The following is a 26,817-nucleotide window of genomic DNA, read 5'->3' as shown; positions in this document are numbered from 1 at the left end:
CACACCCAAGTTATGTTTTCTTCTGTCAATTGTATTAGAGCCAATTTTTGTGTATGGTGTGAAGTATGGTTCTTTTTTTTTTTTTTTTTTCATTGTCACATTTTTTTCTCTGTGAGTTATCATAACATTTTGTGTATATTTCCCTGTGCTATACAGTGTAATCTTGTTTATCTATTCTACAATTTTGAAATCCCAGTCTATCCCTTCCCACCCTCCACCCCCCGGTAACCACAAGTCTGTATTCTCTGTCTGTGAGTCTATTTCTGTCATGTATTTACGCTTTGTTTTTGTTTGCTTGTTTTTGTTTTTTAGATTCCACATATGAGCGATCTCATATGGTATTTTTCTTTCTCTTTCTGGCTTACTTCACTTAGAATGACATTCTCCAGGAGCATCCATGTTGCTGCAAATGGCATTATGTTGTCGGTTTTTATGGTGGGAATGCAGTTTGGTGCAGCCACTATGGAAAACAGTGTGGAGATTCCTCAAAAGACTAGGAATAGACTTACCATATGACCCAAGAATCCCACTCCTGGACTTGTATCCAGAAGGAAATCTACTTCAGGATGACACCTGCACCCCAATGTTCATAGCAGCACTATTTACAATAGCCAAAACATGGAAACAGCCTAAATGTCCATCAACAGGTGACTGGATAAAGTATGGTTCTAATTTATCTTTTCTCCAGTTGTTTCAGCATTATTAAAAGCCCTAGTGATTTGAGATTGTACATTTATCATATACTATATTTTCATATACATTTGGGTCTTTCCTGGATTCTTTTTTTTATTCTGCTGGCTTGTTTGTCCCATTCATGGGCCTGTAGCACATTGTTTTAATTAAGAAAACTTTATAGTATGCTTTAATATCCGGTAGGGCTAGAATCTCTTGTAGCCTTTCCTTTTGCATTGTCCTGCTTCTCATATGAACTTCAATTTGACTTGTCTAAACCCATAAAAAGCTGGCAGTTATTTTTATCAGGAGTCTGTTCATATATAAACTAGCTTAGATAGGACTGGCAGCTTTACAATGCTGAATTGTCACAGCTAAGAGCAAGGAGTGTCTCTCAATTTGTTCAAGTATAGTATTTTGTCTTTCAGGAGTGTTTTACAGATTTCCTTATGTAAGCCTGAATATTTCTTACTAGGTTTATTAAGTATTTTATTTTCTATTTCTTATATTATAAATGAGGTTTTCTCTATCATTAACTTCTAACTGGCTGTTTTTCATATAAATGAAAGCTATTAATCTCTGCGTATTAATTTTATATGCTGCCTGACTCTAGCTTTTTGTTTTATGTCTTTGATTTTATAAAAGTCTTTAATTTTATAATGAATTTGTATTTTAAAAAATAAATTTTATAATAGTTTTTTTTTATGGTTTCCAGGTATACTACATTATCTGGAAACAGAGATAGGTAAATTTTACTTCTTTCCCTATTCTGCCTCTAACTGATTTCTACTGTCTAACAGCATTGACTAATATCTTGAGCAGCAGTAGTAGAGGTAATGGACATCTTTGCCTTGTTCCTCATCATAATGGAACTGCTTCAATGTTTCTCCCATTAAGGATTTAAAATGAATTATATTTATCCATCCATTCATCTCAATCTCTCTCTTTCTCTTTAAAAAATAACAACAATCTCTGTATTTTTGAGTCTTTTCCCCCTGGGAAAGGTACTGAATTTTATCAAAAGCTTTTGAGGCGTCTACGCACATGTAACTTTTCTCTTTAGATCTGTTACTGTGGTAGATTATATTAGCGGATTTCCGCATATTAAGCTGACTTTAAATTCCTTTAATCCCATTTGGTCATGGTGTATTATTTTTGCAACGTGGTATTGGATTCTGTTTATTAAAATATTTAACACTTTTGTATTAATATTTATAAGTGATATTGGTCTATAATTTTCGCTGTTTTCGACGGGTTTAGATATCAATATTAGACTTGCTTTATAAAGTGAATGCTCTTGAGCAGTATTTATGGAGCTTCAAGATGATCTAACCTTTCAAGATTTGGTAGAGTTCCCCCATGGAGTTATCTGGGCCTGGTCCTTCTTTTGGGATAGTTCCTTGGTAACTTGCTCCATTTCTTCTAAAGATTTCTTCTTCTATAGAAATCTTTCCATTTCTAATAGGTCAATTTTGGTAAACTGTATTTTTCTAGGAAATTATCCATCTCAACCAAGTTTTGAATTTTATTTATATAAAGATATACAATGTAGTCTTTTACGATTTCATAATATTTCAACGGTTATGTCCCGTCATTTCCTGTGTTTATTATCTGTGACTTTCCCTTAAAAAAATCAGATCAGCTAGTAGTTTGTCTATTATGTTATTTCTTTTTAAATCTTCTGTTTTTCTATTCTCTACCTTAATACCTTAAAAAATCTTATTTTACTAATTGTTATTATTATAAAGAATATGTGCAAGTGACAAAAACTTAAGTAGTTGAGAAAACATATAAAGTTAAAAGTGTAAGTTTTGTTTTCCCCCAAAGCACAAGGAGGACTATCAGTTAAAACAAACAAACGAACAAACAGCTTGATTAAGCATAAATGACATACAATAAACTGCAGGTATTTTAAGTATACAATTTGCTAAGTTTTGACATGTATGTACACCTTCAAATCATGACCATAATCAACATACTAAATACATCCATCACTCCCAAGTTTCATGCCTCTCTGAAACCTCTCCTTCCCTCCTCACCAACCACTAGTCTGCTTTTTGTTACTATAGATCAGTTTGAAATTTCTAAAACCTTACATAAATACAATAATTCAATGTGTAGTCCTTTATTATCTGGCTTCTTTCACTTAGCATAACTACTCTGGGATTCATCTATGTTGTTGTGTATATCAATAATTTATTACTTTTTAATGTTGAATAGTATTCCATTACATGACTATATCACACTTTGTTTATCCATTCATCAGTTGAGGGACATTTGAGTTGCTTCCAGTTTCTGCCCATTATAAATAGATCTGTTATGACTATTTATGTACAAGTCTTTCTATGGACATATGTTTTCTTTTCTCCTATTTCTGTCAAAACTTGGTAATGATCAGTTTAAAAAAACTTAGCCATTCCAATGGGTATGTAGTGGCTCCTCATTATGGTTTCAATCTGCATTTATCTAATGACTGTGTTCAGTTAATTTTTCATCCGTTTATTGGCCATTTGTATATCTTCTTTACGGAAATGTCTTTTCAAATCTTTTGTCCATTTAAAAATTGGGTTGTCTTTAGTACTGTGTTGAAAGAGTTCTTTACATATTCTAGATACAAGTCTTTTACAAAATATATGGTTTGAAAATATTTTCTCCTAGTATATAGCTAGTCTTTTTATTCCCCTAACAGTGCTTTTCTCCCCCCAAGAGCAGAAGTTCGAACTTTGGTGAAGTCCAATATACCATTTTTTCTTTTTTTGGTCAGATTTCTAAGTATTTAATATTTTTAATGATACTATAATATTTTTCAAAATTTCAGTTTGTGATTAGTCTAAGTATACAGAAATACAACTGGTTTTTGTATATTGATCAATACTGTATCCTTTAATCTTGCTAAATGTATTTATTTGTAATAGTAGCATTTTTCTGGGTAGATTTTATCAGATATTTTACATAGACAATCATGTTGTCTGCAAATAAAGACAATTTTACTTCTTCCTTTTAATCTTGATGACTTTTATTTCTTTTTCTTGTCTTACTGCACTGGCTAGGACCTCTATTATAATACTGAAAACAAGTGGTGAGAGTGGATATCCTTGATGTGTTTCTGATTTAAGGGGAAAAACATGGAGGTTTTTAAAAATAATTAAGTATGATGATACATGTAGGGTTTTTGGAATGTTATTTATGAGTCTGAGGAAGTTCTTTTCCATTCCTAGTTTGCAGAAAGTTTTAGTCAAAAATGGATGTTGGATTTTGTCAAATGCTTTTCCTAAACTATGGAGATAATCATATGGTTTTCCTTTTTTACTTCAGTATCATCAGTTACACTGACTGATTTTCTCATGCTTAAATTTACCTTACAGTCATTGGATAAATCCTACTTGGTGGTCATGACATATTATCTTTTTAAATGTTGTTAGATCCAACTCATGAAAATTTTGTTTAGAAATTTTGCACCTATGTTCATCAGGGAAATTGGTCTGCAGTTTTTTGGTAATGTGTTGTCAGGTTTTGAAATCTAGGTAATGCTGGACTCAGAAAAAAACTGTAAAGTACTCCCTCCTTTTAAATTTTATGGTAGAAAAAGGGCATTATTTATTCCTTAAGTGTCTGGTAGAATTTATTAGTGAAGCCATCTGGGTCTAGAGTTTTCTTTGTGGAAAGGTTTTTAAACACAAATCAATTTCTTTACTAAATATAGGGCTATTCAAATAATCTATTTCTTTGTGAATGAGCTTAAGTAGTTTATATCTTTCAAGGAATCCTTTTCACCTAAACTGTTGAACTCAGTGGTATAAAGTTGTCTCTCAATTTCAGACTTTCCTTTAAATATCTGTAGATTCTGTAACCTCTCTCATTCCTGATATTGGTAATTTCTATCATCACTTGTTTTTTTCTCATCAGGCTGGTTAAAGGCTTATCAAGGACTCTGAGATCTTCTCAAAGAACCATTTTTTGGTTTCACTGATTTCATCTATTATTTTCCTGTTTTCTTTTTTATTAGTTTCCTCTCTGATCTTCATTGTTTTCTTCCTTCTGCTTACCACATAATTTCCGCTTTTATGTGTATTGTGTCCTTCCTTTATCTTTTTCTAGCCTTTTACACTAGGGATTTAGTTTATCTATTTCCATTCATTTTTGTTTGGAAATGTTCTTAAGGCTATGAAATTTCCTCTGATCATTGTTTTAAATATATCCCATGGATTCTGATATGTACTATTTTCATTATTATTTTTAAGAAATTCTATAATTTCATCTTCCATTTTCTCTTTCACATATGAGTTAAGAAGTTGTTTTAAATTTTCCAGTTGGGAAAGAGATTAGCCAAGATGGTGGAGTAGAAAGACCCTGAGCTCACCTCTCATGAGCACATCAAAATCACAACTATCTGCAGAACATTGATGAAAAAGATCAGAACCTACCAGAAAAGATCTACAAGTGAAGTCATAAAGAAGGAACCACGAGATGGGTAGGAGGGGCAGACTCATGATATAATCAAGTCCCACACCCCTGAATGGGAAACGCATAAACTAGAGAATAATTTTATCGTAGAGGTTCTCCCACAGGAGTGAGAGTTCTGAGCCTGCTTGGCTCCCAGTCTAGGGGTTGTGCACCGGGAGGATGAGTTCCTAGAGCATTTGGTTCTGAAGGTCAGTGGAGCTTAATTTTGTGAGTCCCAAGGGAATGGGGGAAAATAGAGACTTCACTTTAAAGGGCAAACACAAAATCTCACATACATCAGGACCCAGGGCAGAAGCAGTAATCTGGTAAGAGCCTGGGCCAGACCTACCTGCTGGTCTTGGAGAGTCTCCCGGAGAGGTGGGAAGTTGACTACTGCTCAGCCTGGGGACACACACACTGGTGGCAGACACACTTGAGAGTTTTCTACTGTATGGACACTGGCGTGAGTAGTCATTATAGGTGGGCTCCTCCCTCTAGCTCATTACCACCAAGAGATGGCCTCACCCAACAACCTACAGATGCCTAGGTTGGGAAGCCTCAGTCCAAACAACTAACTAGGTGGGGAAGAGCCGCACCCATCAGCAGACCACCTGTCTAAAGACTTCCTGAGCCCACAGTCACCTCTAGACATGGCCCTGCCCACCAGAGGGCCAAGACCCAGCTTCACCCACCAATGAGTAGGCACTGGCCCTGCCCTCCAGAAGTCTGCACTAGCTTCTAGATCAGCCTCACCCACCAGGAGGCAGACACCAGACACAAGAAAACCACAGTCCTGCAGACTACAGACCCAGCCTGCCCACAGCAGGCCAGACCTTGCCCGTGGACCAGCTGGGCCCTGGCACTGCCCACTAGCAGGCCAAAACATGATTCGGGACAACACAAGCTTGGACCTCGTACCCAACTGTGTCAGAAACTGTACCTCCCAACTCCCCTACAGTGATCTGACACCACCTCTAGGATCCCTGGGCTTTGCAGCTGGACTTTAGGACCCAGCTCTGCCTGCTAGTAGTCTGGCACTAACCCTGGGATCTGGCTTCATTCTCCAGTGGGTGGGCAACAGCCTCAAGTCTTTTGGACCCTAACTCTACCCCCAATGAGCCACCATAAGCCCCAGGGGGCTTCCTGAAGTTCTGCAGTCAGGTACCTTGAGACGAGGCCCCACTAACCAGCAGCTGACAGCCTCAGCACAGCAGAGGGCCTAGCAACTAACTGGACTAGGGGCTAACTAAGCCTACTCAGCTGCACAAGTAGTTAGCCTGCCACATTAGAAGGACCTAATACCCACCACAAGGGAACCCCCTAGAGCATATAGTTTGGGTGAGAGGGAGTATGCTGTTGGGATGCACAGAACATCTCCTACAGAGGGCCACTTCTCTAAGGTCGGGTAATATAACTAATCTACCAGATATATAAAAATACAAATAGCAATTTAGACAAAATGAGGCAGTAGAAGAACATGTTGCAGACAAAGGAACAAGATAAAAATCCCAGAAGAAGAATTAAGTGAAGTGGAGATAGGTAATCAACCCAAGAAAGAATTCAGGGTAATGATTGTAAAGATGATTAAAGAACTCAGGAGAAGAATGGATGCACAGAATGAGATGTTCAAAGTTTTAACAAAGAGTTAAAAAATATAAAGAACAACCAGACAGAGATGAAGAATACAATAACTGAAATGAAAAATACACTAGAAGGAATGAAGGGGTCCCAGAAGAAGAAGAGAGAGAAAGGGGCTAAGTACATGTTTGAAGACATAATAGTTGAAAACTTCCTTAACCTGGGAAAGAAAACAGTCACCTAAGTCTAGGAAGTGTAGAGTCCCACACAGAATTAATCCAAACAGGAACATACCAAGACACAGTGTTAATTAAAAGAACAAACATTAACGATAAAGATAAAGTATTAAAAGAAGCAAGGGAAAAGAAACAAATAACATGCAAGGGTATGCCCATAAGACTATCAGCTGACTTTTTAAGCAGAAATTCTGCAGGCCAGAAGGAAGTAATGTAATATACTTAAAGTGATGAAAGAGAAAAAACTACAACCAAGAATATTTTACCTAGCAAAGATCTTGTTCAGATTTGATGGAGAAATCAAAAGCTTTACAGACAAGCAAAAGCTAAAAGAATTCAGCACCACCAAACCAGCTTTATTTATTTTTAAAATTTTTTGGGGTGGGGGAAGTGGGAGGATGATTAGGTTCGTTTATCTTAATAGAGGTACTGGGTATTGAACCAAGGACCTCATGCATGCTAAGCATGCACTCTACCCCGAGCCATACCGCCACTGCCCCCCCACCCCCAAAGTAGCTTTACAACAAATGTTAAAGAAACTTCTCTAGCGGAAAAGAAAAGGCCACAACTAGAAACAAGAAAACTACAGGAGGAAAAAGCTCACTGGTAAAGGCAAACACACAGTAAAGACAGGAAATCATCCACACACAAAACTAGCTGGGAGATTAGAAGACAAAAGTAGTAAAATCATTTGTAGCCACAATAAGTAGTTATGGATTATACAAAACAATTAGATGTAAAATATGGTATCAAAAACAGTAATCATGAGGGGAAGAGAGAACAAATGCACTGAAAATGCATTTGAAATGAAGAAAGACCAGTAACTTACAAGAATCATATATACAGACTGCTATACAAAAGCCTCATGGTAACCACAAACCAAAAATCTATTATAGATGTACACACACACACACACACACGAAAGGAATCCAAATGTAACACTAAAGATAGATAGTCATCAAATCACAAGAGAACAAAAGAGGGAAAAGGGGGAAAAAAAGACCTATAGAAACAACCAAAAGCAATTAACAAACTGGCAATGAGAACATACATAGTGACAATTACCTTAAATGTAAATGGACTGAACACTGGAATCAAAAGACAGAGTGGATGAATGGATACAAAAACATGACTTGTACATACACTGCCTACAAGAGACTCACTTCAGGTCTAAACACACACAGACTGAAAGTGATGGGATGAAAAAGGTATTCCATGCAAATGGAAATCAAAATAAAGCGAGTAGCAATACTTACATCAGATAAAATAGACTTTAAAGACTGTTACAAGAGACAAAGGACTAATGATCAAGGAGCAAATCCAAGAAGATACAACAACTGTACATAAATATGCACCCAACATAGGAGCACCTAGATATATAAGGCCAATTTTAAGAAGATAAAAGGAGAAATAGACAGTAACACAACAGTAGTAGAGAACTTTATCACCCCACTTACATCCAGACATAAAATCAATAAGGAAACACTGGCCTTAAATGACACAACAGATCAGATGAACTTAAATGCTATATATAGAGCATTCCATCTGAAAGCAGAATATACATTCTTTTCAAGGGCACGTGGAACATTCTCTAGGAGAGATTACATGCTCGAATGCAAGGCATGCCTTGGTAAATTTAAGAAACCTGAGATCATATCATGCATTTTTTCTTCCAACCACAATGCTATGATACTAGAAGTCAATTACAAGAAAAAAACTTAAAAACACAAACATATGGAGGCTAAACAATATTCTACTAAAGACCCAATGGATGACTGAAGGAATCAATGAGGAAATAAAAAAATACCTAGAGAGAAATGAAAACGAAAACATGACAATCCAAAGCCTTTGGGATGCAGCAAAAACAGTTCTAAGAGGGAAGTTTATAGTGATACAAACTTACCTCAGGAAAAGAGAAAAATCTCAAATAAACAATCTAACCTTACATCTAAAGGAAACAGGAAAAAAAAAAAAAACAACCAAAGTCAGTAGAATGAAAGCAATAATAAAGATCAGAGCAGAAATAAATGAAAGAGACTAAAAAAATCCAAAAAACCCCCCAAAAACCCAAAACAAAAAATAAACCAAAAGAAAAAAAAAAAGAAAGGTCAATGAAACTAAAAGCTGGTTCTTTGAAAAGATTAACAAAATCAATAAACTTTAAGGTAGACTCATAAAAAAAATAAAGGGAGAGGGTCCAAATCAATAAAATCTGAAATGAAAAAGAAGTTACAATTGACACCACAGAAATACAACAGATCATAAGAGACTACCACAAGCAACTATACACCAATAAAATAGTCAACCTGGAAGAAACAAATTCTTTGAAAGGTACAATCCCCCAAGACTGAAATAGGAATAGAAAGTATGAACAGACCAATTACTAGTAATAAAATGGAATGAGTAATTAAAAAACTCTCAACAAACAAAAGTCTAGGACCAGATGGCTTCACAGATGAATTCTACCAAATATTCAGAGAAGAGTTAAATACTTATCTGTCTCAAACTATTCCAAAAGACTGCAGAGGAAGGAATGCCTTTCAACTCATTCTATGAGGCCAACATCACCCTGATACCAAAACCAGACAAACATATCACTAGCAAAGAAAATTACAAGCCAGTATCACTGATTAACATACATGCAAAAATCCTCAAAAAAATATTAGCAAACTGAACCCAACAATACATTAAATGGATCATACACCATGATCAAGTGAGATTTATCCCAGGAATGCAAGGATTTTTCATACCCACAAATCAATCAATGTGATACACCACATTAACAAATTGAAGAATAAAAACTGTATTATCATCTCAGAAGATGCAGAAAAAGCTTTTTATAAAATTCAACATCCATTGACGATAAACTCTCCAGAAAGTGGGCACAGAGAGAACTTACCTCAACATAATAAAGGCCAAATATGACAAACCCATAGCTAACATTACACTCAGTGGTGAAAAGCTGAAAGCCTTTCCTTTAAGATCAGTAACTAGACAAGGATGCCTACTCTCACCACTTTATTCAATATATAGTATTGGAAGTCCTATGCACAACAATCAGACAAGAAAAAAAAAATCAATCCTAATTGGAATGGAAGAAGTAAAATTGCTACTGTCTGCAGATGACATGATACTGTACACAGAAAAATCCTAAAGACACCACCAGAAAACTACTAAAGCTCATCAATGAGTTTGGTAAAGTTGCAGAATTTAAAATTTACACACAGAAATGTGCTGCATTTCTACACACTAACAATGAACTATCAGGAAGAGCTATTAAGGAAATAATCCCATTTACCACTGCATCAAAAAGAATAAAATACTGAGGAATAAACCTTCCTAAGGAGGTAAAAGACCTTTTGGAGGAGGTACTCCAAAAGTTATAAGACACTGATGAAAGAAACTGAAGATGACACTAACAGATGGAAAGATATACCATGTTCTTGGATTGGAAGAATTAATATTGCTAAAATTCAAGGTAATCTACAGATTGAATGCAAGCCCTATTAAAATGCCAACTGTATTTTTCACACAATTAGAACAAATAATTTAAAAATTTGTGTGGAAACACAAAAGGCCCTGAATAGCCAAAATAATTTTGAGAAACAACAAAGCTGGAGGAATCATGGTCCCTGACTTCAGACTATACTACAAAGCTACCATAATCAAAATAATACAGTGCTGACACAAAAACAGACACACAGATCAATGGAATAGAATAGAGAGAGCTCAGAAATAAACCTATGCACTTATGGTCAATTAATCTATGACAAAGGAGGCAAGAATATATAATGAAGAAAAGACAATCTCTTCAACAGTTGGTGCTGGGAAAAGTGGACAGCTACATGTAAAGAATGAAATTAGAACATTCTCTAACACCACATACAAAAATAAACTTAGAATGGATTGAAGACCTAAGTATAAGACTGGAATTCTAAAACTCTTAGTGGAAAATAAAGGCAGCATACTCTTTGACATAAGTTGTAGCAATTTTTTTTTGGATCTGTCTCCTAAAGCAAAGGAAATAAAAGCAAAAATAAACAAACAGGACCTAATTAAACAAAAAAGCTTTTGCACAGCAAAGGAAATCATCGACAAAATGAAATGACAACCTACTGAGTGGGAGAAAATATTTGCAAATGATACAACTGATAAGGAGTTAATATCCAACATATATAAACAGCTCATACAACTTACCATCAAATTAAAAAAAACCCATTTAAAAAATGGGCAAGAGATTGAACAGACATTTTTCAATAGAGGAAATGCAGTCAGCCAATAGGCACATGAAAAATGCTCAACACTGTTAATTATCAGGGAAATGCAAATCAAAACCATGAGATAACACCTCACACCTGTCAGAATGCCTATTATCAAAAAGAGCACAAATAACATGTTGGCAAGGATATGGACAAAATGGAATTCTCATACACTGTTGGTGGGAATGTAAACTGGTGCAGTCACTATGGAAAACAGCATGGAGGTTTCTCAAAAAACTAAAAATAGAACTACCATATGATCCAGTAATTCCACTCCTGGGTATATACCTGAAAAAACAAAAGCACTAATTCAAGAAAGACAGATGCACCCCAATTTTCACAGCAGTATTATTTACAGTTGCCAAGATGCGGAAGCAACCTAAATGTTCATCAACAGATGAATGGATAAAGAAGATATATATATATATATACACACACACAAACACAATGGAATACTACTCAGACACAAAAATGAAATTTTCCCACTTGTAGTGACATGGATGGACTTGGAGGGTATTACGTTAAGTGGAATAAATCAGACAGAAAAAGACAAATACTATATGACATCACTGATAAGTGGAATCTAAAAAATACAACAGACTAGTGAATACAATACAATAAAATACAATAAAAAAGCAGACTCACAGATACAGAGAATAAACTAGTGATGACCAGTGGGGAGAGGGAAGTAGGGAGGGGCAATGCAGGGATAGGGAAGTAAGAGGTACAAACTATCATGTATAAAATAAGCTATAAGGATATATTGTACAACCTGGGACATACAGCCAATATTTATAATAACTATAAATGGAGTATAACTTTTAAAACCTGTGAATCACTATATTGTACACTTGTAACTTACAGAATACTGTATATCAATTATACTTCAATATAAATAAATAATTTTTTCCAGTTGGCTGAGCCTTTTAGTTGTTGATTTCCTAATAACACAATATTGCATTCTGATCAGAGTATTATTTGCAGTATTTCTACTTTGTGGAACTTCCTGATAGTTTCTTCTCCACAAGGTTTGAACGTGAAATAGCTTGCTATGATTTGCTGTTTACTTTCCTATTTATCAGTAATCTGAAGCTTGGATATTACCTTTCAGTTAGGCTGAGGGTGTGTTTATAAAATTTTTAAAAAACTTAAGCAAAGTAAAACATTACAAATAAAGCTAAAGCTACAATTTCCTTCCTTCTCCTCCCAGAGGAAAACTACTGGATAGCTGCTACATATACTCCTCAAGTAGATGTGTATCACTCCCATGCATTTTTTTTTTCTGGTGATTTTTTTTTTTTCAGTAGAGGTATAGGTGATGTACGATATAAGTTTCAGGTATACAACACAGTGATTAACATTTTTTAAGGTTATATTCTATTTATAGTTATTATATTCCCTGTGCTGTACTATATATCCTCATAGCTTATTTTATATCCTTGTATGTTTTTATGTTTATGAAATATGTATCAATAAACTATATATGCTGTTTTATGTTAATTAAAGTTTATATAAATAGTGTCATCCTGTATATATCCTTTGCAACTTCATTCATTCACCATTATAATTTTGAGATTTATTAGTATGGCTATACCTAATTAGTGAATATTCTAGTTTTACTCTAGCTGCTATATCCCAATGTATGAATAAATAACAGTTAATTATTCACTCCCCTTTGCTGATTCCAATTTTTCACTACTATAAAGTGCTACTATGAATATCCTTATACAAAATCCTTATGTGTGAATCTGTATTTACATACCAAGAAGTAGAATTTTTGAGTCACAGGTTATGTGCATTTACTGGATACTGCCAAATTATTCTCAAATTAAGTTCTATTAATTTCTATACCTATTAACAACATCTAATAAGATTTTCTATTTTCCCAAAATTCTTGTCATCACTGAACATTTTCATTTTTTCTATTTTTAAAACTAATCAGAATTAACCAAACCTCTTATTAAAAAAGGAGCAGTTATAGATGGAAAACTGAGAGGCTGAATTACTGCTTTATATTTTGTAGGTATTTCATGACTAAGTTTTAAACTACTATAGTTTTGAAGGTAAAAGAATAATTTGTTGATGTTTATTTTCTAGGCCCCAAGAGTGATATAAGCATAGCAGCACATCTGGAGTACAAGGTTTTGGTTCTACCATAAAGCTGCTTTAGCTCAATGTCAATATATCACCAGACTGCTTTAAAAAAATCTGTTGCTGTTACATTGTTACTGAGTATTTTTTATACTATCTTTTATTAAATGACTATTCAGGAGAGATTATTGTCTAGTCTCAGTATCAGGAGCAACTTACAGTTATCTTGAACATCTGGTTCATTTTTATTGATGGACAGTGCTGATCTTAGCTTCTTAATTATGCTAGATGTTGGAAAGCTAGAGCTAAACACAAAGTCTATCTCTAGCAAATGTATAGGACCTCAAAATAATAATCTCCCCTCTCAGATTCACATTATCATTCCTATTATTTTCTTTGTTGATCTTCTTAATCTACTCCATCGTGTATGCTTCTAAGCCACTTAGAAGTAAATATTTAGTTGAATAAATTCATAACATTAACATAATCAATGTTAGAACATTTATTTTTTTCAAAAATATGAATTATAAGCTTCTATCCCATCATTCTTTCATAGTGTGAAAGGTGCAGTTGATTAGAAACTGTATTCTGGGATCACTTTGATGCTTACCTTTTCTGCTACTTCTCGCACAGACTGAACACTTGTTCCATACAGATGATTGTTATACTGGCCAGCTTCAATGAATTTATGTTCCTGGATATCTTTTTCCATTTGCTCTCTTGAAGTCACAAAATGATAATCTCTTCCATCTACCTCATAATCTCGTTTTGGTCTAGTTGTATCTTTAACAGAAAAAAACTTGAGGAAGTGTTTAATATTAAAAAGCACAACAAATCCATTTGCTACTTAAAGAATTGTTTTATAAAGTTCAATACAACAGAGATTGATTTAAATTTGAAAAAGGACAATAATATAGAGGATGGAGGAATAACTGATAGAATAAGTAAAACCATTAAAAAATGGTAATGTTTACTTTTACCACACACAATAACAAAATGTTAAGAACAAGAATTAATAATTTTTATGTGGGTTACTCACGAGGAACACATGATCCAAATTTGTCAGGAAATTCTGAGATCAAGTCATCATTTATCCTGTCTTTCATCGGTCCCAATATGATCACTGGTCGAGTATAATTAACTATAAAAATACACTCCATGTTAAGAGGAATAAATGCTCAACAAACATGAATACATTTTATTTCATTAGAAAACAAAAGTACCCTTAACTGTTAATTTCTTTCTTTTTTCTTTCTCCACCAATGATGGCTAGCTTGATAATTTACAAACCTTTTTATTAAGATCTTAAACCTTAGTCAGTCTTCTTTTGGAAGTCATACACTTAGATAATTCAACCAAGTTACGTTCAGCATTTTAGCAGATAATGTTTATATATATTGCTACTATCATCAAACACTGCTCCTTTTTGAAGTAGAAATTGTAAGGAAGCAGATCAGAAAATGGCAAAAGAGAAACTGGGTATAAGAAGTGATGTGGGGGGAGGGTATAGTTCAGTGGTAGAGTGTGTGCTTAGCATGCACGATGCCATGGGTTCAGTCTCCAGTGGCTTCTCGAAAAATAAACCTAATTACCACCCCCCAAAGGTGATATAATAAGATTGTAAAACATCAACAGGCTTCACAAACCTTCTTGTTGATTCACTGGTTCATATGATAAGACATATTCTTCTTGACCACCTATTAGAAAGTTAAAATACAGATAAGAAAATCTATAAAGATAACTACTACTAATTTAATTCTTATATAACATATAACTTACTAGAACTTTCCTGAGAAAATAGGAAAGATATAAAAAAGGTACTCTACAAACTAATTATGGCAGGATTTAGGGAAAAAGGTGACAAATTATAAAGTTTGATAAATATAAATGTGCTATTTAATAACTACCTTTCTGTTATTCTGTATTTTACAGATTATATCTATTTAAAATATATATTTCTCATTATATCTATTTAAAATCTTCACTTGTGATGCCAAGTATATGCTATTAATTTTTTACTTAGACTCTAAGAACTATTAAGTCTTTTAATGATTCATGCTTTAGCAAGCAGTTCTATATATATGCATATTAGGTAATTTACTATTATTAAAAATATGATGCTTTTCTGATCGTACCAGGTATATTTAATACCACACATGTATTTTTATAATTACAACCAACTTCCAACCAAAAACTTCTAATGCAAAGGTAAAACTAGTGTCACTATTTCACTGATAAAGACTTCTGATTATTATAATAATTCATTTATTCAATTAAAAAATATTTTGGGTCAAAAAAAGCTTTGGATAAAACTAAATCCTTCCCTTTTAACAAAATGAATCACACAGATAGTAAAGGAGAAAAAATACATTTTACTTTGATCTTGAAAGTACTTTAGAGGTTAAATTAAATCCTCTAAGAGGGTTAGAGCTTAAGAGTATCTTAAATAGAAAAGTCTACAAATTATATCTCGATTCAATGAAAATAACTAAAAAAGGGTTAAAAATTTCAATTCTTAACACACATACACACACACACACACACACGTGTAAAAAAACAAGCCAGGAACAATTGTTCAATTCAAGTGGTTCAATGAACTCAATCAATGTTGGATAACATATTGGAAGACTTTCTCCTCGATTATGATGATTCTATAACAATATTTTCACTAAATTTGTTGCTAGTTTATATTATATGTATGCAGCTGTAAACCTTTTACATTCATATAATGGTACAAATATTCTTTTCTGCTTTAAAAGTATATTTTGTTGTTTTCAAATTTAATACATAAAATACATATATTTACAAGCTGCTTTTTAAAGTACTGCATGTAAAACATGTTTTAAATATTGGCAAAAACATGCAATTTGAATATTCCACACGTAATAATTCATGCAAATGGTGAGACAGACAGTATATACTTTCATTACCTCTTTTTAGTCTAGAAAGCTACTTAACTACTCTCTAGTGAGTTCTGATTGTAAGTTAACAGAATGCTAAAATACAAGAAATCACATTCCCACAGCAAAAAAGAAAATCATCAAGCAACTATTACGCAGAAAAATAACAACCAATCAAATGAATGAGGGTTAAAAGTATATATTGTCAACATGGAAAATATTAGAGACTGATATTAACAGGATGGACCTTTTGAGCAGCCATACTCATCTGTAATCAAGATTACTTTCATATTAGACAGCAGTAAAAAAAAAAGTTAGAAAAGCAATTTTAATTTTTAAAGCGTTACAACTGATAATATTCATATACCCTCCCCTCCACCCATGCCCAAATATATTTAAAAACTTCACACGCTTATACAGTTCACTTAATAATATAATATTAAGACTGTAACATAGGAACCAAAAAAGAAATCAGTAATCCTATTTGAGCAACTGTTGAAAATTTTCCCTTCATTGTTTCTTATGTTCACCAAAAGGTGTTGATAAACAATAACTTGACCCACACTAGTACTAGTAACACAGAATAAAAAAAGGAAATAAAACTAATTATAAGGGAGGGGGGTATAGCTTAGTGGTAGAGTGTGTGCTTAGCACATACGAGGTCCTGGGTTCAATCTCTAGTACCTCCATTAAGTAAACAAACAAACAAACAAACAAACAAGCCTAAATATCACACCTCAAAATAATTTTAAAAAAAGAAAAATTTGTGTTAAAAATTAATCATGAAAAAAACTATAATTTAGCACTACTGAAAACTATTTTAATGCTCATGTTAGAAAATAGAATTACTAAATAAATGGCAAAATACAAGTTTACACCTCATTTAAATAGATATTTGCATCTTATAAAAGATACAAACACACACACATAGCGTGTATACAAACAGCCTAGTCTGTAAAATGAATTTTTGTATTTTATTACAATTTTGGAAATTAAATTTGTACAAAAACCTCAAAGGATTTATTACTAGAGATAACAGAAGAACAAATAAAACACTTACGGTAACTACTTTCGCTATCGCTGGCATTAGAAGTTACATGTTCTGAAATTACAGGACAATGGAAGAAATAAAGAAAATAGTGTCATGAGTTTAAAAAAAGCAAATTACCAAAATAAACACAAGGTGACATAACAAAACGTCGAAATATAAACCACACATACCTGAAGAGTTTTTAAAAACATTTTGATTATCTTTGAAAATTTAATTATTTCAAATAAATGAATATGAATTAGCAAGGAAAAAATTTGATCTGTAGTCAAGGACAATGCCTCATTTCTGTTCAATACAGTTTATGAACAAAAATCCATCACAAATAATAAGTAGAATATGACAAAGAGGGCAAAGTAATCCTAAATTAGTGCAACTGCAGACTTAAAACCCCAAAGAGAAAATGTCATCGGCACCATTTAATTTGGATTCTGAGACTAACAAAAGAAAACAAGTTATATCTGAGCAAACAGATGCCCATTTTAATGAAGAGATATCTTAAAAAGTAAATAGATATCTTGCTTTTAGTTCAGCTTCTTTCTTGTTCCTGAAGAGAAATGAGAATCCATGTCTGAGATCATACAGATAAAGCATTTCGGATGCCATAGATTCAGATGCCTCAAAAAAAAAAAAAAAAGTCAAATGGAAAGGAATTCTAGAAGGTGGGATTGTATTTTAAAGTAGACTAATATTTCTGAGAAACTGTGCTTCAATACAATTGACAAAGGTTGCTTTGTAAAACAAAAACACACCCATTTGCCTGGCCCCTCCTTCAAAGTGGCCCCCATTTCATAACTTGATTGTTCAGTAAATACCCAGCACTCTTCTCATGTAAATGTAATCTCTTGTGTTCCCACAATAAGTGTCTCCTTCGAATTAAAAAAATGGGTCATTTTATCGATAAAGACCAAATAACAAAATTTTCCACAGGAGAGAGGTGAATCTGAATTTCTTATGTCAGGCAAAGGAAAAAGGAATTTAAAGGATAAAGTTTGAGGAGGAATATCTGCTGTACCATACCACCCACAGTCTCCTATAATCAAGTAGTACTACTGAAAAGTTCAGAGAATGGCAGAACTTAAGATTTCACATAAAGATCACAGTTCTTGAATTGCTGTCATAGTGAAAAATAAGTCTGTTATTCTAACCTGCAAAGACAAGATACACATTTCTTAATCATCTTATGTATATTTTAAATATATCAGGAACATCGAAAATTCTAAGACTGATGACAAGCACATGTAAAATGGTGTTTTTTTAAAGTTTATATTTAAAAATTTCCCATGTTACCACATGGACTTCAAAAGGATCATTTAAAATTATTGTATAATATTCTGACTGTTAAATCACGATTTGCCTTAATACTAATTACCTAGACATTTTAGTTTGCTTTAAATGGTCTTCTACAAACATCAACAAATTATTATGACTGTTTTCATTTATATGGCTTTCACCTTCTGTCCTATTTCCTTAAAATTCATTCCCAGAAGTAGGAATGCCAAAAAGAAAAAAAAGTTCTTAAATTTATACTAGAATTGGTATTACACTCTGCAATCTCTAATATGTAAGAGAAAGAAACATTAATTATTGCAACGGAGTGAGTGGAGGGGGAAGAGTAGAAGTACAGAAGAAACAAAATTAACCATGAGATGACAATTATAGAAGTTGGGTAAATGAATATTTGTGGGGTTTATTTTACTATTTCTCTATTATTGAAAGTCTGACATGTTATATAATAAAAAGTTAAAGTTACTGCAATCTCTTTTCTGGGGATTTCTCCTACTTGAGTTCGCTAAGATCATCGATAGCTATGAAGCAATCAAATTCTTCAAGTTTATTTAACGTATCCGGTAACTCCTCTACAATAAAATCTTACTACTTAAAGTACTGCCCTTGGAACACCATCATCATCCTTGCCTGGGAGCTTATTAGAAAGGTAAAATGCTTTTCCCCTCAAAATTAAAAATAGTCTTTTTCATGGTGGTTCATCAAAGATGACATTAAAATACTCAATAAACATATAAAAAAAGAGTTCAATCCTATTACTTATCAGGCAAATACAAATTAAAACTACAACAGATATCTCTATCATTCAGCAGAATGACCAAAATGATAAAACAAAACCAAAACCTATTTGTCAAGTATCTGTTCCAGTAGCAACTGGAACTCATATACTTCTGGGGGTAGGGGTGGTACAAATTGGCATAACCACTTTAGAACACTACTTGGGCAATACCTACTACAGTCTAACATATTTATAGATCTGTGACCCAGCAATTCATTTCCTAAGTATTTTCCGAACAGAAAGGCATATGTATGCTCACAAAAAGTATAAAAATGTTCAAGCAACAATATTCAAAATAGCCCTTAATGTTTATTTACAAATGTAAGAAATATTGTACAGTTTCATAGTTTACTTTTTTCACTTACACTGTGAACATTTTTTCTGTATCTTTATGTTTTAATATGATTTTCAATGGTTATAAAATATATAATATGTGGATAAATCATACTTCATTAACCATTTCTCAATTGTAAGACACTTTAGGATTATTTCAGCTTTTTTGTGGGGGGCTATAATTTCTAAATAATATTAGACAAAACATCCTGATATATACACCTTTGTTTCCATCTCTGATTACATCCTTAGGATAAATTCCTTGAAGAGGATTTAGCAGGTCAAAAGATACGCTTTTCAAAAAAAAATTGTACCAATTTACACTCCCAATAGTAATATGTTAAAATTAGCCATTCCACAGAACCCTCTTCATCACTGGGTTCTCCTTTAAAAGAAAAGTTTGCCAAAATGATGCATAAAACATGTCATTTTGTATATTAAACTACTAAGGATGTTAAACACTTTTTTAGATGCTTATTTCATTTGCTTATCTTTTCAGCACTCTTCTCATATCCTTTGTCCAGTTTTCTAAGGGAGAGTTAGTCTGTTTCTTATTGATCTGTTAGAAATTTATAGTTTAAGGATATTGTCATTTTGACACAGATGATATAAACAGATTCTTAAAGTTTTAATTTTTGTTTATAATGTTTGATGATCACAACTATTTCAAATCTTTCTAAGTCTCACCTTTCTAGTCAAACATTTCTTTCTGAGACTATATCATGTGTTATCTCTTTGCTCTCATTAAATACTACACATCATCAGTCTCAAACAATACTACTACTCTTAACGCTTATTCCTAACACAAATGAAAATAAGTCTGGTTCAGAATCTAACAGTTCTGCACAAATCTCCTTAAATAAGTCTTTAAGATGTAACAGGAAACCTGGAAGTTTTTGAGGTGTTCTACAAAATGGAAAGCTATAAAAATAAACTGCATACAAAAGGCAGGTACAAACCTTGTCTGAAACTGTATGTCATGATTTCATTTCTGAGCACCTTATATAAGTGCTACCGAACTATGCATACTTTTAGTTTCTGTTAAAGTAATCTTCAGTTTTTCTCTCTTGAATTTTTTCAAAATTGCCTTCTCAAAGAATAAAAGAACACAGGTTTCTATTTCTAGATTTTTTCACAAGCTATTATGATTTAGCTGCATCCTCCCAGAATTCCATCATACTCTTAACTAAATCTGTTAGTCAAAATTAGGTTTGGAAAAGCAGTTTCTCCTATTGTTTCCTCTACCGTCAACAGGGCAAATCAACAATTTATTTGATTCTCTTCTTGGTAGAATCACTGAATTCATGTCTATGAAAAGTATTCTAGGGAATCACTTTTGTTTGTCTGCTCTTTTAATTAAATACCCTATTTTTCATAGGTTGTGTGAAATTACATACAGATGTACGTATTTCTTTATATTCAGTGTTATTCCACATCTCTTTAACAGGTTTATCTGGAATAACTTGTCTTGTTCTCAATCCCTTCATGAGTCCTGTTCCAAAAGGCTTAATAGATACCAATATGAGGGCACATTTATTTTCTTATATTAAAATCTCACAGGATTTTGCTTAGTTTATTCCCTGTATCCTGAACCTCAGAATACAGATAACTGAGTCCATAAATAATGCTCTTGACCCACTCTTCTTTCTAGCATTTTCCACTATATAATAAAAGCCTTTTGTCAGCAGCTAGTAATTTTAAGTGATAACCTCAATCCCAGTTTTAGAATTTTAGTGGTATTTTTCTGTCCCCATCAACATTTTCTACGTAAAATCTTGACCTGATCAAGTTACCAGGTTTCAAGTCTTTCAGTTCCTGTGAGATGAAGCACAGAAACCTACCATTCAAGAGATCTTAAATCACTGATTAGAAAAATTAAATCAATGACATTGGTAATCAGTTATCATTTTTGTGTCTCCTCCCAAGTCACAAATCTCAATTAAAATGAGAGATGAAAATATGGTGTAGTCAAGGTGTAATTATCTATTATACAAATATCAATATATGAACCAAATTCTTCATTTAGTTCCTTTTTTCATGAGTTTTCCATAGGTCTCTGATGACCCATCAGACAACAAAAATCTTTGGGTTCATTTGCTGATCCATACCACCTCATGATCATTATTAAATTCTATAGCATTAGGAATCTGCAGAAACAGGGTGGGATACAGGTCAGTGGCAGAGTGCATGCTTAGCATGCATTAGGTCCTGGGTTCAATTCCCAGTACTTCCATTAACAACAACAACAACAAAAGAATCAGTAGAAATATTTCCCAGTTTTTGAAGATTTTCACTGATAATTTTTCCCAGAGGCAAGAGATTGAAGAAGTGTACCACTAGTTGACAGTAAATTTGTGGTTCTTAACAAATCCTAAAAAAAATCCTATTATATTCTGTATAATATAAATAATTACATATAAAACATTGTCTTTAATCTAATATAAATCTTTAACATTTAAAGCTGAAATAAAACTCAAGTATCTATAGCTGAGATTAAAAGTGCAGTATAAAGTTAATATAAATCAGGAGAAAAATCTATGAAATTTAATGTTTATTAATGTAAATCTTGGAAAGTTAAGATACTGACTATATCCTTAATGATCAATGAATTATAAAGAAGTTTTCAAAATGCTTAATAATGCAAATAGAAAGAACTATTTAGAAAAAAACTTTAGCCTAAAAGGTTACTCCTGTGAGTCACTGTCACCTAAAAAAAATTCGTAATATTTGGTAAAATTTTACATTTAATCAATTTGAAAGCACCCATATTCAAAATTTTGTTTCTTAAAATGACTTTTTATTTCATTCATAATTCCAACATTTATTGAATGACTCCTACATATCAGACTGTATAAAGCTTTATATGAAGATTAAACACTAGCTAGAAAATTAAACAGGAACATAACAAAAACAAAAAACAGAGACAACATCCTGGTTAAAGGAAAGACAAAGGATAATATTTCTTATAATTCTTAACTTAAAACTTACTTAAAAAATATAGTTTTCCTACTACAAAGACTGCTACTTGAACTTGAGTTCCACAATTCTCTAATATTTAAGATCTGTTGTGTTTTATAGTTTCACATTATAGCAAGGCTTTTCTAACAAAGACTCAAAGCAATTTAAACATGTTTTAACAAAAAAAAGGGGGGAAGATAAAACTGCAAGGAAGATTATTGTCTATCTTCTAATAATAAGGGCAGGTAGTACTATTTTAAAAAACATTTAAAAAGTCTTTCTTTATACTGAAAAAAATTCCTAGAGAAAGTAATTGCCATAAAAATTACAAAAAGGAAAATGCGATTATAAGCAGAGAGTTTTTCAAATGACATGTGAAAAATGGAGCATTAGAAATATAAAAGGTGTGTATTACAGAAATAAAAATCCCAAGCATATTATTAACATGAAAAATCTAAAAGCAATCTAAATCATATACCTCCTCATGCCAGAAGGGCACTACCATGAATCTCAAAATGTATCTGAAAAAGGTAGGTCTGTAGACGGAGGTTAAAAAATAACTTGGGAGTATTTTGATCACTTACTCAGGCCTTTTGATCCCATGTCGTCAGGGATCTCCTGTAGAGAGTAGTTCCCAGAGAGCAAGCAATAAAAAGATAATCAAAGAAAATAGTTGTCAGTAATGCATAAAATTGGTGCTACAATTAGAGACAGTTCCAAGACCATTACAGGTACATATATCTTACAGAGCATTTTTGTAGATTTCTGAAAGTTTAAAACAAGCTAGTACTGAATGTAATCTACTAAAATAATGGAAGTTTTATCCGGGAGGCTGATTAAGGTAGAGAAGCAAGATTTTAGACTATTTCTTGCTATCTTAAAAGTAAAATTCAGAATGCCTACATATAATAAAGAAATAGGATAAAATGGAATAATTTGAGAAGATTTATTACCAAAGACTGGCAATGCTATACCTAGAAATCAGTAAGTAGCTTTTCAGGTATTCATGTTTTTCCTCTAAAATATTCTTTGATAGTATGTTAAGTGTTTCTTATAAGAATTTTTACATAGAATAATTCTATTTTAAACATGTACCTTAAAAATACTGTTTACTTTAAGTTAGGAATTCCTAAGGTGCCAGAAAAAGTTAAGATTGGTATATAGATTAATTTATGTCTGTCCTTGGTTAAGATAATTAGTAACCTGTTGCAGCTCTTGAAACTGTCTCCATGGTAACAACCAACTGCAGGGCAGTAGGTCCCTCTACATTTATCTTCAGTTGACCACTGGATCCACATACTTACGGTCAGCATCACTTGTTTCCTGTTCACTCTGGTCCTTGTTCTTGTAGAAGGGGAATTTTCGGGAAAAGAGGTTCTTTTTACGCTTGTCATTGAATGACTGCTGAAGAAGAGAAGGAGGGGCAAAACAAAGGGATGTCTACTGTCTGTGTGTACAAAGGCCCAGCCTAGTAGCTCTGTGAAAGCTGACTCTGGTGACCACAGCGTGCAGTTTGTATATGAATTCTGCTTTAAGCACATGTACAGTGAATTTCTAATTTAGTATTGACTTCCTAATTCTAACATTTTATAACTGAAAGTACTCAAAAATTTAAAGTGTGTAATTCAATGATAGCTAGAAATAATGAGAAAGTGCTACTTGATAAAAAAGGGAAGAGTAAATCAGGTTAGCAACTACTATCGTCTGAACCAAGTTCACATCTGTTCGTATCAATCCATATTTTTCTAGATTTCCAGGTATTAAGTGCTCTATAGCAAAAGTTATTTTAAAAGTTACTTTAGCTGCTCAAATATTTTTGATGCATTAGGAATAATTTTCATTTCCCTTTGGCTTTAACACATTTTTTTCCTTTTTTCTTTCTTTTCTTTTTTGTGGCTCCAACAAACTAACAAGAAAGCCACTATTAAAAAAGAGAACCAAAACAACTGAAAAAGTTGTTAGTGCTGAATATTTAAAAACAATCTTTTTTTTTTTTTAAAGAAGAGAATTAGGATAACTAAATACTTATGGCATGAATCAGAAAATGGGAAGAGAACTAATAAGACGTGTCCATAAGTACAGAGACCAACAAAAGAATTATCAATGCTATCTAACCAAGGAAGAAGAGTCAACTCTCCTGGCCAACTTAAATGCCATCATAACTGATTTATTAGCCTTTAAGCTTTACCATATTATCTCCTTTAAAAGTATACATAAGTAAAATAGAACAAGATTCAATCCACTGGCACCATATCCTGAATAGGGAATAAAATGTTTGGTGCCCATAATGGCAAAAAGGCAACTGGAATTCTAATAGTTTATACATAATTGCTATGACAGCTGACCTGATGTCCCTATTGCACAGACGCTTGAAACTTGTTTTCTTCCACAATTTCCTTCTTGAATGTCCCATTTGTGCATTTATAGTTTTAAAAGTATGTAGCACAAAGAAAGATGAGTCTATTAAAGAGGAACAGATTCTTTTATAATTTGTCACAGGCATCCATGTCTTGAATGAAATGGTCTTGGCTACTAGTGACACTATGAATTATTATTTTTTATTATTTTTTGAAGTGGAAACAATATAAAGGATAGAAAACTTGGTTTGATTTTTCTTAAGTTTATCCATGTCACAAGATGCTATCAATATTTTGAAGCGTATCAACACCAGGCATTATTTTTTTGGCACGCCTATATTTTTAAGCATGTGATGACAGGTGATTAAGAAGCTGAAGTGGATTAAAGTGATATTTCGCTCAAATTCTATTACTTGAAAAGATTTATTTTGGTAAGAATCTTTATAAAAACATGGTTGAACTTTCATTTTTACCTTTTCATATCAATAATTAAGGGTTAGTTAAGTTCATAGTTCATTAGTCAAGCAGATTGTCTTGATAATCAACCTTAAAATTTAAAGGCTCTGTTAAGTCTAAGCAGAAGTTAAAATACTGGGGGAGGCTACAGCTCAGTGGTAGAGTGTGTGATTAGCATGCATGAGGTCCTGGGTTAAATTCCCAGTATCTCCATTAAACAAACAAACAAACAAACCTGATTACCCTCCCTCCCAAAAAATTAAAGAAAAAAAAAAAAAAAAAAAAAAAAAGAGAAGTGAAAAACTAAGTTGAGAAAAAAATACTGTGGAGAAATCTAAGCTTACAATTGTTTTATAAACTGGCAATTAGCATTTGAATAAAAACCTTTGCTTGAATCCAAATTTTAGAAAAGACAGAGAAGAAAACAGGTTTCAATAGAGAAAAATTTATGGTAATCTAATTTAGGGAAGGACTAAATCTTTTTGCTCATGACAATCACTGATTTTGAATTTAGTAATAATTTTTATACTATCTGATAAAACGGGTATGTTTTTAATAAAAGGTCATTTACCCCTCCTACTGCATATACAGTGGTCAGAGTCAGTTTCACAATAAACAACCAAAAGAAACATGAAGTTTAAAATGTTTTGATTTTTGATAACTTTGAAGTTAGCCAAAATGAGATATCATAAAGATATCATTAAATAGAAGAGAAAGAAATGCTTGTTAGTTAAGAAATGTATTAATTGTATTACATCTAAAATTCTGCATGTGAAGAATTTGTTAAAAGTGAAAAATAGCACAAGCAAACAAGATAAAATTGTGTAGGGAAAACACAAAACTGAAGAAACACACTACCTCTAGTTTCTCTATATTTTCAATATAAAACAATCTGTTTAATTACTTATTGTTATTAATACTATATTGTGAGAAACAGTGTAATACATAAAGAACTGAAAAAATATAAATTCATAATACATATATCAAATATCTAAATATATAATTTCCATATTTAGTACTTCAGAATAGCTAAATGAATGTTAAAAATGTTAATGAGAAACTGAAATGCTTTAAAAAAGTCTGCATTGGAAATAAAGTCCACAATCAACCATGTAAGGAAAGGAAAAGAAGAACTTAGAATGGGAAATGGTATTACAGAGAGAAATGCAGTTCTGTATCAATGGCAAGCGTATTTTTTTACCCCACTCAGTATCATGCATACTTTTGGTGCTGTGTTAGAACACAGTGACTGGGTATAAAGTTGGTTATAGTCAACAAACAAGACTAAGATTTAAATATGTCGTTAATTCAGTTAACTTCTTACAGTATGAAAGAAAAGTTACAACATGCAACCTCTTTCAATACACTGACAGTGTATTTTACTACAATATTTTAAAAGACATATAAAAAACAAGCACAAA

The 26,817-nt window shown here is 32.7% G+C and overlaps 1 protein-coding gene across 18 annotated transcripts in view; it reads right to left on the bottom strand.

Annotated features, from left to right (window-relative positions):
- Positions 1–26,817, bottom strand: part of DLG1 (discs large MAGUK scaffold protein 1) — a 228,839-nt gene that overhangs the window by 9,555 nt on the left and 192,467 nt on the right. For 5 of the 18 annotated variants that reach the window (XM_064493982.1, XM_064493998.1, XM_064494025.1 and 2 more), the window contains 6 exons: positions 23,888–23,987; positions 17,240–17,281; positions 16,427–16,462; positions 14,926–14,976; positions 14,319–14,420; positions 13,890–14,062 (listed from right to left, as the gene is read on the bottom strand). In XM_064493982.1, coding sequence (XP_064350052.1) covers positions 13,890–14,062; positions 14,319–14,420; positions 14,926–14,976; positions 16,427–16,462; positions 17,240–17,281; positions 23,888–23,987 — 504 coding nt within the window. Of the gene's footprint in view, positions 1–13,889; positions 14,063–14,318; positions 14,421–14,925; positions 14,977–16,426; positions 16,463–17,239; positions 17,282–23,167; positions 23,202–23,887; positions 23,988–26,817 lie in introns of all 18 variants that reach the window. The other 13 variants (XM_064493993.1, XM_064494018.1, XM_064494028.1 and 10 more) reach the window with 5 other exon arrangements.

The sequence above is a fragment of the Camelus dromedarius genome, chromosome 2, assembly GCF_036321535.1.
Source record: "Camelus dromedarius isolate mCamDro1 chromosome 2, mCamDro1.pat, whole genome shotgun sequence".
NCBI lineage: Eukaryota > Metazoa > Chordata > Mammalia > Artiodactyla > Camelidae > Camelus > Camelus dromedarius.
The sequence above is the reverse complement of the archived record's forward strand: the minus strand, read 5'-3'. Positions and strand labels throughout refer to the sequence as shown.